General features: G+C 45.5%; 1 protein-coding gene across 2 annotated transcripts in view; it reads right to left on the bottom strand.

Annotated features, from left to right (window-relative positions):
* Positions 1-705: 705 nt before the first annotated feature.
* Positions 706-11,970, bottom strand: part of ASRGL1 (asparaginase and isoaspartyl peptidase 1) — a 55,991-nt gene continuing 44,726 nt past the window's right edge. For both annotated transcript variants that reach the window (XM_058438805.1, XM_032153085.2), the window contains 3 exons: positions 4,862-4,980; positions 2,484-2,594; positions 706-2,021 (listed from right to left, as the gene is read on the bottom strand). In XM_058438805.1, the coding sequence (XP_058294788.1) occupies positions 1,816-2,021; positions 2,484-2,594; positions 4,862-4,980 (436 nt within the window). In that variant the 3' untranslated portion in view covers positions 706-1,815. The remainder of the gene's footprint in view (positions 2,022-2,483; positions 2,595-4,861; positions 4,981-11,970) is intronic.

Here is an 11,970-nt window from a genome sequence, read left to right as displayed (position 1 = left end):
ATTATATATTATGTTATATGTAATATATAAATTATAATATATTATATATTATATATAATTATGATATATTATATATTATATAAATTATATATATATTATATATAATATATAAATTACAATATATCTAATATGGTGTCCTCATAAGAAGAGGGGATTAGGACATATAGAGACAGACAGCAGGGCTGTGCACGTACAGAAGAAAGACCATGTGAGGACACAGTGAGAAGATGGCCAGCTATTACACAAGCCATGGAGAGAGGCCTGGGGAGAAATCAACGTGGCCGACACCTTGATCTTGTACTTTCAGCCTCCAGAGCTGAGAAAATATTAATAAATTTCTGTTGGTTAAGTCACTTAGTCTGTGGAATCGTGTTGTGGCAATCCTCAACTAACACACCTCCTAATAAAATACTTGTTTCTAAAGGGGGAGTTGTTGCATGTTGAGGATTTTACTGTGCACCTCTGTCTGGGGTGAATGCTGGCAAACTGCAGGAAGACTGAGCCATAAACCCTATCATGGTTTGGCTTCTTCCTTGACCCACTCAGAAAAAGTTCAGTTCTTCTGAAAAACTCACGAGTACTCCACAAGGCGGCACATATCACCCTCCACACCATCCTCATCTCAAGGTCTCTGTAGTACACCTGAGACCAAGGGGAACTCGTGTCCATTCCGGTCTTTGTCAACAGTGACTCCCAACCACACCCTTATTCTTTCAAAATATATTTTATTAGCGGCACATGGAATGTCAAGTTAAGCAAATTCTTTCCAGAGAGAAGGTGAGCCTGACAGACTAAAACATTGAGCACGGATGATACAGCAGAAATAACATTTCCAGTGTAATGAGAGATAAAGGGGAATACTGTCCACCGACGAAATGACTTTCTTCACCATGATGACCACACTGCACAGCGCCCCATCCGGCTGGTGAGGATGGGGAGGTGGGAAGAATCTCAAAGCACTGGACAGGGTGAGGACTCAGGAAGTCATGGGGTCAGCCCTAGAGCAGTCAGCTCCTCTCTGTTGCTGGAGAGGCCCTGAGCCCCATTACTCACTATACGAGGGCCAGAGTGTCTTTGGCAGGTGGAGGCTGGCTCACGGGAGAACACCAAGTGAGGGGGCTCCTCTGTGAATCCAAGAAACTTCAAGGAACCCCACAGCGTCTCCATTATGACCTCCCATCTCCAGGTTAGGGAGCTATGGATTCCCGGAGGGTCCTTTGGAAGTATCTAGAAACGTCCAGGGAAGTCAGAGAAGAGCTGAACTTTCTTAGAAAAATCACTTTAGTCTCTCATACATGAAGAACATTTTCCTTAAAGGATTCTGGTTCTTTTCCTGATGTTCTTGTGCAACGTTCTGAGGGTCACCTGGACTTCGCCCACCAGTGCTTCTACTGCTGCTGTGTCACTTTCAAACGCCTCCACCTCCACCGGCCCCTCCCTTCCCACCTTTCAGCCCACAGTGTTTGCAGGCTGTGGGTCTCCCACATCTGTCGTGTCAGGATCATGCTGCTGCTTTCTTTTTTTTTTTTTTGATACAGGGTCTTGCTCTGTTGCCCAGGCTGGAGTGCAGTGGAGTAATCACAGCTCACCTCAGCTTTGACCTCCCGGGCTCAAGTAATCCTCCTAATAGGGGCATTTCTCTCATTGCTTCAGAACCCGCCCCACAACCAAACATTCAGATGCTTATTAAGGCAATAAAACAAGTGACAGATGGGACAATTTTTCCAATTCTAGATCTAATTGATTAGGCTACATCTCATGAGGAGACTGTACTTGACCTCTAAGCTAGCATCTGGAATACAATCTTCCAGCGGCTTAGGGCAGGTCGGTGATAGTAGTATCGTCAGGATCAATTCCGAAGTGCAGCTTGCCGTCCTTGGCGGCTGCCCAGGGCATGGAGGTGGAGGTCCACTTTGCCACCCAGTCTCCTGTTTTGCTAACCACGATGAGGCCACCTACACCTTTAACCCTTGACTTCATATAGCCCAACGATAGGTCCGCAGCCTCTTCCACCGTCTTTCCTGAAAACAAAGAAGGGTTGAGAAACAACACGCGTTACTGAAAGGAATCTCATGGGAAAATCCCTTGCCATTTGAAATGCCGAAGTGAGCTAGCAAGGATTTTTGGTAAAAGAACGCCTAAACACTTAAAAGGAGGGTCCTCACCTCCTTGCCCTGAGACAGCGCCCTCGCATCAGCTGGAGCAGAGGGGTCTTCCCCCCACTGCCCCCTGCCCCCCGCACCCAGGCTCAATGTCTCTCTACTGCCCCCTTCTACTGAGATGTGGAAGATAACAGTACTCAATGCTCTCCCATTCCAGACCCAAGGGAAGGCGGAGAGTCAAAACAAGGTGTTAATGGCCTGAAAGCAACATCTGTAGCCAACAGGAAAGGGTTTCCTACACTTCTCCATGCGCTTACTGATCAAATACCTTCTATGCACTTATCTTCACAAATTATTTTACTTGTCCTGTGGTCTGTGTACCTTGTTCTATGTGGAACAGGGTGAGTCTGGCCAGGTTCACCTTCAGGATGCTTTCCCCATGCCCTGTGGTTGAGATGGCTCCGATGTCATTGTCAGCATAACCTCCAGCTCCTGCTCAAAAAGGGTGATTGTTCTGAGCAGTAACAGTCAAGAAATTCAAATCCATATTAGAAGTCGGACACTACATGAAAGTTAAATTGCGAAGGGTGCTCAAGTACAGACAAAGGTCAGGTTAGTAGCCATGATCTGCGGAGGCAAAGGTGGACTAGAAAGCGTCATGTAGATGCCCCAGAATTTAGGAGGATAAAGGGAGACTCAGGGGGGCAGGCCTGACCTTTCACAGAGCAGCTACAGCAGGATAGCATCTCCTTGGCCCCAAAGCATAGCCATTCCTTTTTGCTCAATGAAACCACCCTCTCCCTGTCTCCTCCTCACGCCCCACACACTATGGAGGAAGAAACAGCATGACTGCATTATATGGATCTCTAGCAAGGCCATCAAGTTCCAGTGATTTGGAGAAAATGATACCCACAACCTAACATCCATGCACACTGTCCAATGGAGGGCAGTTGTATTTGTTGAGGGTGGGCATAATTGGACCTGAGGGAACTATTCTGCGCTATCCACTTAAGTGGGGGTCTGGAGTGAAAGCTACTTTGATAAGATTTCTTCCTTATTTTGGGCTTGGATTAAGCAACCTTACAGCCTTCTCTAAGTCATTCTTGTAGCTGTTCACACACAGCTACCAACCTGAGAGTCCTTTAGCCTTGGAAGGATTCGCCTTTACCCTCCCACAGTTGATACAGAAGCATAGATGATTGACATTTGCCTTACTTATTGATGCTGGACATGGGGCAAGGACTCAGGAGTTGAGATGCTGCTCTGGATTGTCACAAGGCCCCAGAGGTTCTCAAAGGCAGATAATCCCTGGCTCTGGTTCTGGAGGGAGCTGACACTGGGCAGCGAATGAACTGCTGCAGTGGGAGGAGGCGCCTTTACTTTTTCTTATAAGCTTCTGCTGGGGAATTAACTGCCCAGGTCCCATGGCATCAATGTGCCCTAATATTTGGAAGCAGCCAAGTCTTTGCTTACTTTTCAGTTACTCTAGGACCACAGAAGGCCAGGTGTCTCCAAGGGTGGTCCTGGCACAGGCATCGGGTGTGTGAAGGTGTCCTCCCCGCCACATGCACTTCTCAGGACAAGTGCATTGCCTGAGGTGACCATTGCTGTGCCTAGCACCGTCCCCTTCTGACTGTCCAGGCGGGGGCCTGGCCAGTGGCAGTGCTCCTTGGGGAGGCTCCTCAGAAGGCCAGGCAGAGCACACCTGGTGCTCACAGCTGGATAAAGACTTCCGAGAATTTAGCTTATGCCTTTTCTTGCCAAGATTTACCACTGTAACTCAAGCTTAAAATTAATTTCTAGGATCTAACCTGGAGTGGCCTCATGACCTGGTCTGAACGCGGCTGAAGCAAGCTGCACTACTGACCAGGTATAGTTTGATGGGATTTTTGCCAAGGAGAAAGGAAAGTAGACTACTTCACATCTCTTGGGTGATATACCAAGGAGAAGAGGAGTTACCAAGCCTCTACTCTTTAAGGAAGCTTCCAGTATCTGAGTTCATGGCAGAAAAAGGGTGTCAAGAATTGTCAAGAGTGTAGATTATTACTAAAGACTAGAGCAACACATTAAAAAGGGAAGGTAGGGCTAGTTTTCCTCTAAACGAATAAGCTGCTCTTTAGGGCAGATGGAACAATTTAGCTGCTTCTCGAAACTTCAGTCACCTGCAGGGGTTCATGAGGATTCCTGCATGACAAGTGTGAAAGTCTGCACGGAGTGAAACATACAGCCCCCCAGCCCTGCCTGTCACCCACTCCCGGGAATGAGATGGCGTGCTTCCCCGTTAATGTAAACAACATCTCAATCTATAATGTGTCTGTAGAAGTATGTCACTTTCATGCTGCTCAAATCTAATAACTGCAGTCTCAGATTTCTCAGATTGCTAATCAGAGCCCATGTCTCGGGAGTAAGTCTTACTCAAGTAAGTCTGCAGATCCTGAAACTGTGGCTAAAGAGAAGACAGAATCACAACAGGGTAGACTAGGGGCAACGTTAGCATCCCTGTCTCCACTTTTTTCCCCAGGTTGTTCCAAAAAGGCATGCAATCTAGTAAAAACAGTGGCGCCAGATACAAACACCCTCTCAAGGCAGCACCCCGAACAACCCCTTCCAACCCCATTGTCACTCCCAGACATCCTAGAGCTGCACCAAGAGCAGAAAGGGAATGCAGCAAGAAAGGGAGAGGGGCAGGGAATAGAAAGGGAGGAGAGCCTGAGGGCGGGAGAAGAGGGGAAGGGGCAGGAGCCATCCCTCGGTCTTACCTACACACGGTGAGTCCCCAACGCGGCCGACCATTTTATTAACAATACCCCCTGTGGAGGTTGCGTAGGCTACATTCCCTTTGCAGTCCAAGGCAACAGCACCCACGGTTCCCAAGTTTCTGCCAAAAATAAACAGAAAAAAAGTGACAGGCTGAAAATGAGAATGAACACCATAACCAACAATGTAGCTTAAAACCACTTAAAGTTTCATGTTATATGTTGATGGGGCACCCATTTAATTCCAACATTCTAGAGAGAACCTGCTTGCTTCTCATTCTATGTGTAAGTTACAGGTGGATTGCTGGACACTCCTCCACACCTCAGCTTTAAGAGTACATCCAATCCCAACACCACTGTTTTCTAGTTGTGACCCTAAGTTTTATTTTGTGTCTCATTGTCACCATCATAAAATGGGGATAAAAGTAAGAGTGCTTCTCAAACTTCAGTGTGTATAAGAATCCCTGGGATGCTTGGGCCCACAGAGATTCTGAAGCTGTCACCAAGAGGAGAAAGGAAAGGAAAAAGTGAGTTGGTAGATACAGGGTGGGACCAAAAATCCTGCCTTTTTTTTTTTTTTTTTTTTGAGATGAAGTCTCACTCTGTCGTCCAGGTTGTAGTGCAGTGGCACAATCTTGGCTCACTGCAACCTCCGCCTCCCAGGTTCAAGTGATTCTCCTGCTTCAGCCTACCGTGTAGCTGGGACTACAGGCAAGCACCACCACACCCAGCTAATTTTTATACTGTTAGTAGGGACGGGGTTTCACCCTGTTGGCCAGGCTGGTCTCGAACCTCTGAGCTCAGGTGATCCGCCTGCCTTGGACTCCCAAAGTGCTGGGATTACAGGCGTGAGCCACTGCACCTGGCCGATCCTGCGTTTCTGACAACCTCCAGGGTGTCGCTGATGCTGCCTGCCTATGGACCCTGTGCATGGGGTTGTTGTAAAGATCAAATCCGTTAATGTTCCCCTAACATTTTGTTATGAATTCTCGAATACAGTCATGTGCCACCTATGATGTTTTGATCAACAGACTGCATATAGGATGGTGGTCCCATGAAATTATAATACTCTATTTTTACTGTACCTTTTCTATGTTTAGATACACAAGTACTTACCATTGTGTGACAACTGCCTAGAGTATTCAGGACAGTCACATGCTGCATAGGTTTGTAGCCTAGGAGCAACAGGCCGGACCACATAGCCTAGATGTGTATTAGTCTCTCCTATCTGGGTTTGTGTGAGTGTACCCCTATGATGTTTGCACAGCCATGAAATTGCCCAACTATGCATTTCTCAGGATGCATTTCTCATCCTGTCATGAGATGCATTACTGTAACAAAGCTGAAGAAATTGTACACGAACTTCCCATACCCACCAGCAAGATTCTATAATGAATTGTATTTGAGGCACTGTTTTAAGTGCTGGGACATAGTGGTAAGCTAAACAAAGTCCCTTCTCCCATGGAGCCTGCATTTGGGGTAGAGGGTGGTAATAAAAGGGCAATAATATGTCAGGTGACAAAAACAAAACAGAAAAACAAAAAACCCAAACAAAAAAAACAAAGAAGCACCAGGGAAGAGCGATGGTGGGGAGGTGCTGTTTTATACAGGGTGTCTCTGCAGGACAGAGGGGCAATCACGCCATCCCAGCTGCTGGGGAGGAGTGCTCCTGACGCACAAACATGCCTGCCATGTGCATGGAATTTGAAAGAGGCCATAGTGGTTGGAGAGAATAAAATGAGGGAGAGCACAGTAGGAAAATGATCAGAGGGACAGCCAAGGCTAGATCACAGTATCTCTTGACAAGTGGGGTGACCATACACACTAGTTACCTAGTTACCCAGGCCAGTTCAAATGTATGCCTTCTGTCATGGCTTAATTATTAATAGTACCACTTTTACTCTCAAAATTAAGTTCCAGTTTAAACACCAAGAATATAATCATCCTACCTTTAGGCCACTGCAAAGGCTTTTATTCTGAGTTAAATGGGAGAACACTGGGCAGGTGAGTTAAGAAGTGACACAATCTGAGTTCAATCTTAAAAATAATTATTCTTGGCCAGGCGTGGTGGCTCACACCTGTAATTCCAGCACTTTGGGAGGCCGAGGCAGGCTGATCACCTGAGGTCAGCAGTTTGAGACTAGCCTGGCCAACATGGTGAAACTCTGTCTCTACTAAAAATACAAAAAAAGAATTAGCAAAGAATTAGCTGAGTGTGGTGGCGTGTGCCTGTAATCCCAGCTATTTGGGAGGCTGAGGCAGAAGAATCGCTTGAACCCAGGAGGCGGAGGCTGCAGTGAGCTGAGATTGTGCCATTGCACTCCAGCCTGGGTGACAGAGTGAGACTCCATCTCAGAAAAAAAAAAAAAAAAAAAAAAAAAAAAAATCATTCTTTCCACTCCACCCGCCCTCCAGCAGAATGGCTAAAATGAAGAGGCACATCAAACCTGGCAGGAACTGGAACTCTCATTCAGTACTGCTGTTAGTGTCAATTGTACCAACATCTTTGGAAAAGCATTTCACAGTATCTACTAGAACTGATCATATGCACATTCCATGACTCAGCAATTATACACCTGTGTATCTGTCCATCAGAAATGTGGACAGATGTTCACCAAAAGAGCATATACAAGTGTTCACAGCAGCAGTAGGTGTAATACAATAGTCCCCCCTTATTTGCAGGGGATACGTTCCAAGACCCTCAGTGGATGCCTGAAACCTCAGCTAGCACTGACTTCTATAAACACTATGTTTTCCCCTATACTGTATGTACATATCTATGATAAAGTTTAGTTGATAAATTAGGCACAGTAAGAGATTAACAATAATAAAATAATACAATTATAACAATATACTGTAGTAAAAGTTATGTGAATGTGGTCTCTTTCTCAAAACATCAGACCGCGGTTGAGTGTGGGTAGCTGAAAGCACGGAAAGTGAAACCGCAGATAAGGGGGAGCTACTGTAACCCTAAACTGGTTACAGTCTCAAACTCCTGACCTCAAGTAATCCACCTGCCAGGAAAAAAAATTAAAATCTTTTATTATTTATTTATTTATTTATTTTTGAGATGGAGTCTCACTCTGTTGCCCAGGCTGGAGTGCAGTGGCACGATCTCGGCTCACTGCAACCTCTGCCTCCTGGGTTCAAGCTATTCTCCTGCCTCAGCCTCCCGAGTAGCTGGCACTATAGGCGTGTGCCACCATGCCCAGCTAATTTTTGCATTTTTAGTAGAGACGGGCTTTCACCATGTTGGTCAGGCTGGTCTCAAACTCCTGGCCTCACATGATCCACCCGCCTCAGCCTCCCAAGCTGCTGGGATTACAGGCGTGAGGCACCGCACCTGGCCCTAAAATCTTTCATATGGCAAAAACACCATAGCAAAAGCAAAATAAAAACAGCAAATTGGGGATTTTTAAAAAATTTTATTTACAGCAGAACATAACCTTAAGGATGATAAGAGCGAGCCAGGTGCAGTGGCTTGTGCCTGTAGTTCCTGCTACTCAAGAGGATGAGGTAGGAGGACCACTTGAGCCCAGGAGCTCAAGGCCAGCCTGAGCGACATAGAGAAATCCCATCTATCTATAAAGAATGTTTAAAAAGTAAAAGAAAAAACAATGAGACTGACAAGAAAAGGAAAAAAGAACTCAAAGGAAAAAATGAGTGTAGGACAAAAATAGGCAAATTTGTGAAAAGGAAAAAACCCATAAACAAATGTAAAATGCTCAAACTCATTAATTGTCAGGGAAGAGCAAATTAAAGTAACAGTGTTACCCTTTACCTGTTAGATAAGGAAGGAGGGTTCTCCCAGTCCTGCTGGTGGCAGGCCCACCTCTAACATTTGCAAGGGGCCATGGCAACAATACAAATACAACTGGAGGCCCACGTACCATATATTTAATATTTGGAAGTTATAAATATGTCCTGTCCTCTTACTGTGGTAAACATATCTTGAAAAATCGGTATTTTTCTTGTACATATGTTCCATTGTATATAAGGTGAACTTTTTTTTTTTTTTGAGACAGTCTTGCTCTGTTGCCCAGGCTGAAATGCAGTGGCACGATCTCAGCTCACAGCAACCTCCGCCTCCAGGGTTTAAGGAATTCTCTGCTTCAGCCTCCTGAATAGCTGAGATTATAGGCATGTGCCACCACACCCAGCTAATTTTTCTGTATTTTTAGTAGAGATGAAGTTTCACCATCTTGGCCAGGCTGGTCTTGAACTCCTGACCTCATGATCCGCCCGCCTTGGCCTCCCAAAGTGCTGGGATTACAGGTGTGAGCCATGGCGCCCAGCCTTTTTTTTCTTTTTGAGACGGAGTCTTGCACTGTTGCCCAGGCTGGAGTGCAGGGGTGTGATCTTGGCTCACTGCAAGCTGACAAACTACCAATGATGACTTAACTTAGTTATTATTGTGCATACCAGGCTTATTTGTTCATCGGCTGGTGATGGCAGATGAATGGCAAACACACGCACACACACACGCACACACGTGCACACACGCACACACACACAGACACATTTAATAAATTATGTATTTATTCCACTAAAATATTTTTTCTTGGCTTCATTCCAGGGAGTACTAATTTTTTTTTTTTGAGACCGACTCTTGCCCTGTCACCCAGGCTGGAGTGCAGTGGTGTGATTTCGGCTCACTGCAGCTGGGTTCCAGCAATTCTCCTGCCTCAGCCTCCTGAGAAGCTGGGACTACAGGTGCACACCACCACGCCTGGCTAATTTTTTGTATTTTTTAGTAGAGACGGGGTTTCACCATGTTGCCCAGGCTAGTTGCGAACTCCTGAGCTCAGGCAATCCACCCACCTTGGCCTCCCAAAGTGCTGGGATTACAGGAGTGAGCCACCAAGCCTGGCCTGATGATGTTCTTATACTTAACGTGAATTCTATTGACAAAATGGCAAAAAAGACAAGCTTTCTTCAGTCAACATAGTTTTTAGCAAGTTTTTAATTTATTTTAATTTGGAGAAGCTTCCTTCTGCTGAAGCAGCAGCAACTGGAATTACCAACAAAATTCTCAAAGCAGTACTTAGATTTAGAAATGAATACTGATTTTTACATGATCACACTCAAATACTATATGGATTTGTGGGGAAACGAAAGAGAGATCAGGCTGTTACTGTGTCTATGTAGAAAGAAGTAGACATAAGAGACTCCATTTTGTTCTGTATTCAGAAAAATTCTTCTGCCTTGAGATGCTGTTAATTGTAACCCTAGCCCCAACCCTCTGTCGCAGAGACAAGTGCTGTGTTGACTCAAGGTTTAATGGATTTAGGGCTATGCAGGATGTGCTTTGTTAAAAAAGTGCTTGAAGGCAGTATGCTTGTTAAAAGTCATCACCATTCTCTAATCTCAAGTACCCAGGGACATAATACACTGCGGAAGACTCTAGGGAACTCTGCCTAGGAAAGCCAGGTATTGTCCAAGGTTTCTCCCCATGTGATAGCCTGAGATAGGGCCTTGTGGGAAGGGAAAGACGTGACCATCCCCCAGCGTAACACCTGTAAAGGGTCTGTGCTGAGGAGGATTAGTGAAAGAGGAAGGCCTCTTTGCAGTTGTGATAAGAGGAAGGCATCTGTCTCCTGCTCGTCCCTGGGCAATGGAATGTCTTGGTGTAATACCTGATTGTATGTTCTATTTACTGAGATAGGAGAAAACCGCCTTAGGGCTGGAGGTGAGATGTGCTAGCGGCAATACTGCTGAGAGATGGAGAGCTGTTTGTATACGTGCACATCAAGGCACAGCACCTTTCCTTAAACTTAATTTATGACACAGAGACCTTTGTTCACATGTTTTCCTGCTGACCCTCTCCCAACTATTACCCTATTGTCCTGCCACATCCCCCTTTCCAGATGGTAGAGATAATGATCAATAAATACTGAGGGAACTCAGAGACTGGTGCTGGTGCAGGTGCAGGTCCTCTGTATGCTGAGCACCGGTCCCCTGGGCCCACTCTTCTTTCTCTATACTTTTTCTCTCCTGCCTCAGCTTTCTGAGTAGCTGAGACTACAGGCACCTGTCACCGGGCCCGGCTAAATTTTTGTAGTTTTAGTAGAGACGGGGTTTCACCGTGTTAGCCAGGATGGTCTCGATCTCCTGACCTTGTGATCCGCCTGCCTTGGCCTCCCAAAGTGTGGGGATTACAGGCGTGACCCACAGTGCCCGGCCTCTTATTTCTTTTCTCAGTCTCTCGTCCCACCTGATGAGAAACACCCACAGGTGTAGAGGGGCTGGCCACCCCTTCATCTGGTGCCCAATGTGGGTGCTTTTCTCTAGGGTGAAGGTATGCTAGAGCGTGGTCATTGAGGACAAGTTGACGAGAGATTCCCGAGTACGTCTACAGTCAGCCTTGCGGTAAGCTTGTGCCCTCGGAAGAACCTAGGGTAACAATAGGGCAAACTGAAAGTAAATATGCCTCTTATCTCAGCTTTATTAAAATTCTTTTAAAAAGAGGGGGAGTTAGAGTCTACAAAAAATCTAATCACGCTATTTCAAACAATAGAACAATTCTGCCCATGGTTTCTAGAACAGGGAACTTTAGATCTAAAAGACTGGGAAAAAATTGGCAAAGAATTAAAACAAGCAAGTAGGGAGGGTAAAATCATCCCACTTACAGTATGGAATGATTGGGCCATTATTAAAGCAGCTTTAGAACTGTTTCAAACAGGAGAAGATAGCGTTTCAGTTTCTGATGCCCCTGAAAGCTGTGTAATAGATTGTGAAGAACAGACAGGGATAGAATCCCGGAAAGGAACGGAAAGTTCAAAAGTTCACATTGTAAATATGTAGCAGAGTCTGTAATGGCTCGGTCAATGCAAAATGTTGACTACAATCAATTACAGGAGGTGATATATCCTGAAACATTAGAATTAGAAGAAAAAGGTCCAGAATTAGCAGGGCCATCAGAGTCTAAACCATGATGGTCAACTCCTCTTCTAGTGGTTCAGATGCCTGTAACATTGCAACCTCAAATGCGGGTTAGACAAGTACAAACCCCAAGAGAATATCAAATAGAGAAAGATAGAGTCTCTGTCACGGCAATGCCAATCCAAATACAGTATCCACAACATCAGCCGGTAGAAAATAAGACCCAACTG

This window comes from Hylobates moloch, unplaced genomic scaffold, assembly GCF_009828535.3.
Source record: "Hylobates moloch isolate HMO894 unplaced genomic scaffold, HMol_V3 SCAFFOLD_5, whole genome shotgun sequence".
Taxonomy (NCBI): domain Eukaryota; kingdom Metazoa; phylum Chordata; class Mammalia; order Primates; family Hylobatidae; genus Hylobates; species Hylobates moloch.
Note: the sequence above shows the minus strand (reverse complement) of the source record. Positions and strands in the feature narration are given on the sequence as shown.